This window comes from Antrostomus carolinensis, unplaced genomic scaffold (genome assembly GCF_000700745.2).
Source record: "Antrostomus carolinensis isolate BGI_N321 unplaced genomic scaffold, ASM70074v2 scaffold47077, whole genome shotgun sequence".
In the NCBI taxonomy this organism is placed as follows: Eukaryota; Metazoa; Chordata; class Aves; order Caprimulgiformes; family Caprimulgidae; genus Antrostomus; species Antrostomus carolinensis.
In genome coordinates, this window is record NW_010327552.1 from 1735 (window position 1) to 2385 (window position 651).

The window sequence follows — 651 nt, forward strand, 5'->3', positions numbered from 1 at the left end:
TCACCCATGTCTTCGCCCGTGCAAACGTTTCCTAGGAGCAGAGGTGGGAACTCAAGGCTCGTCCCACCGCTGCGCTGCAAGGTGGGTGTCTTAGAGAGACCCCCACCACGGCAAGAGCCACCCCCACCTCCCTATGAGGGGAACCCCACGACTGCCAGCAACCCCTGAACCGCATGGTTGGAGGGAACCTGCTTTGGCAGGGGGGTTGGGCTGGATGATCTCCTGAGGTCCCTTCCAACCCCACCCGGCTGGGATTCTCTGAAGTCTCTGAGGTGTCTGGCAGCTGAGGAACACGGAGAAGGACCCTACCTGGTTGGTGATGTCATAGACCACGATGGCAGCCTGTGCCCCCCGGTAGTACATGGGGGCCAGACTGTGGTATCGCTCCTGCCCGGCTGTATCCCAGATCTCAAACTTGACCGTTGTGTCATCCAGGCAGACGGACTGTGTCAGGAACGCCGCTGCCGGGAGGAAAAGCACCATCAGCCGTCCCCACTGTGGGCAGGTACCCAACAGGGAACCCACCCTGCACCCCCCAGCCCTGGGCGCACCCCGACCCCACAGCAGCTCCAAGGTGGAGGAGCCTGTTAGTCACAACGAGCTCAGCTGGCTGAGAAATAAAATAATGGTTTGGGTTGGAAGGGACCTTAA

At 60.5% G+C, this 651-nt stretch overlaps 1 protein-coding gene across 1 annotated transcript in view; it reads right to left on the reverse strand.

Annotated features, from left to right (window-relative positions):
• LOC104528036 (ras-related protein Rab-5B) overlaps positions 1-483 on the reverse strand; it is a 1554-nt gene extending 1071 nt beyond the window's left edge. Inside the window, exons 1-2 of the mRNA XM_029085943.1 lie at positions 310-483; positions 3-31 (exon numbers count right to left, since the gene is read on the reverse strand). Coding sequence (XP_028941776.1) covers positions 3-31; positions 310-483 — 203 coding nt within the window. The remainder of the gene's footprint in view (positions 1-2; positions 32-309) is intronic.
• Positions 484-651: the final 168 nt, after the last annotated feature.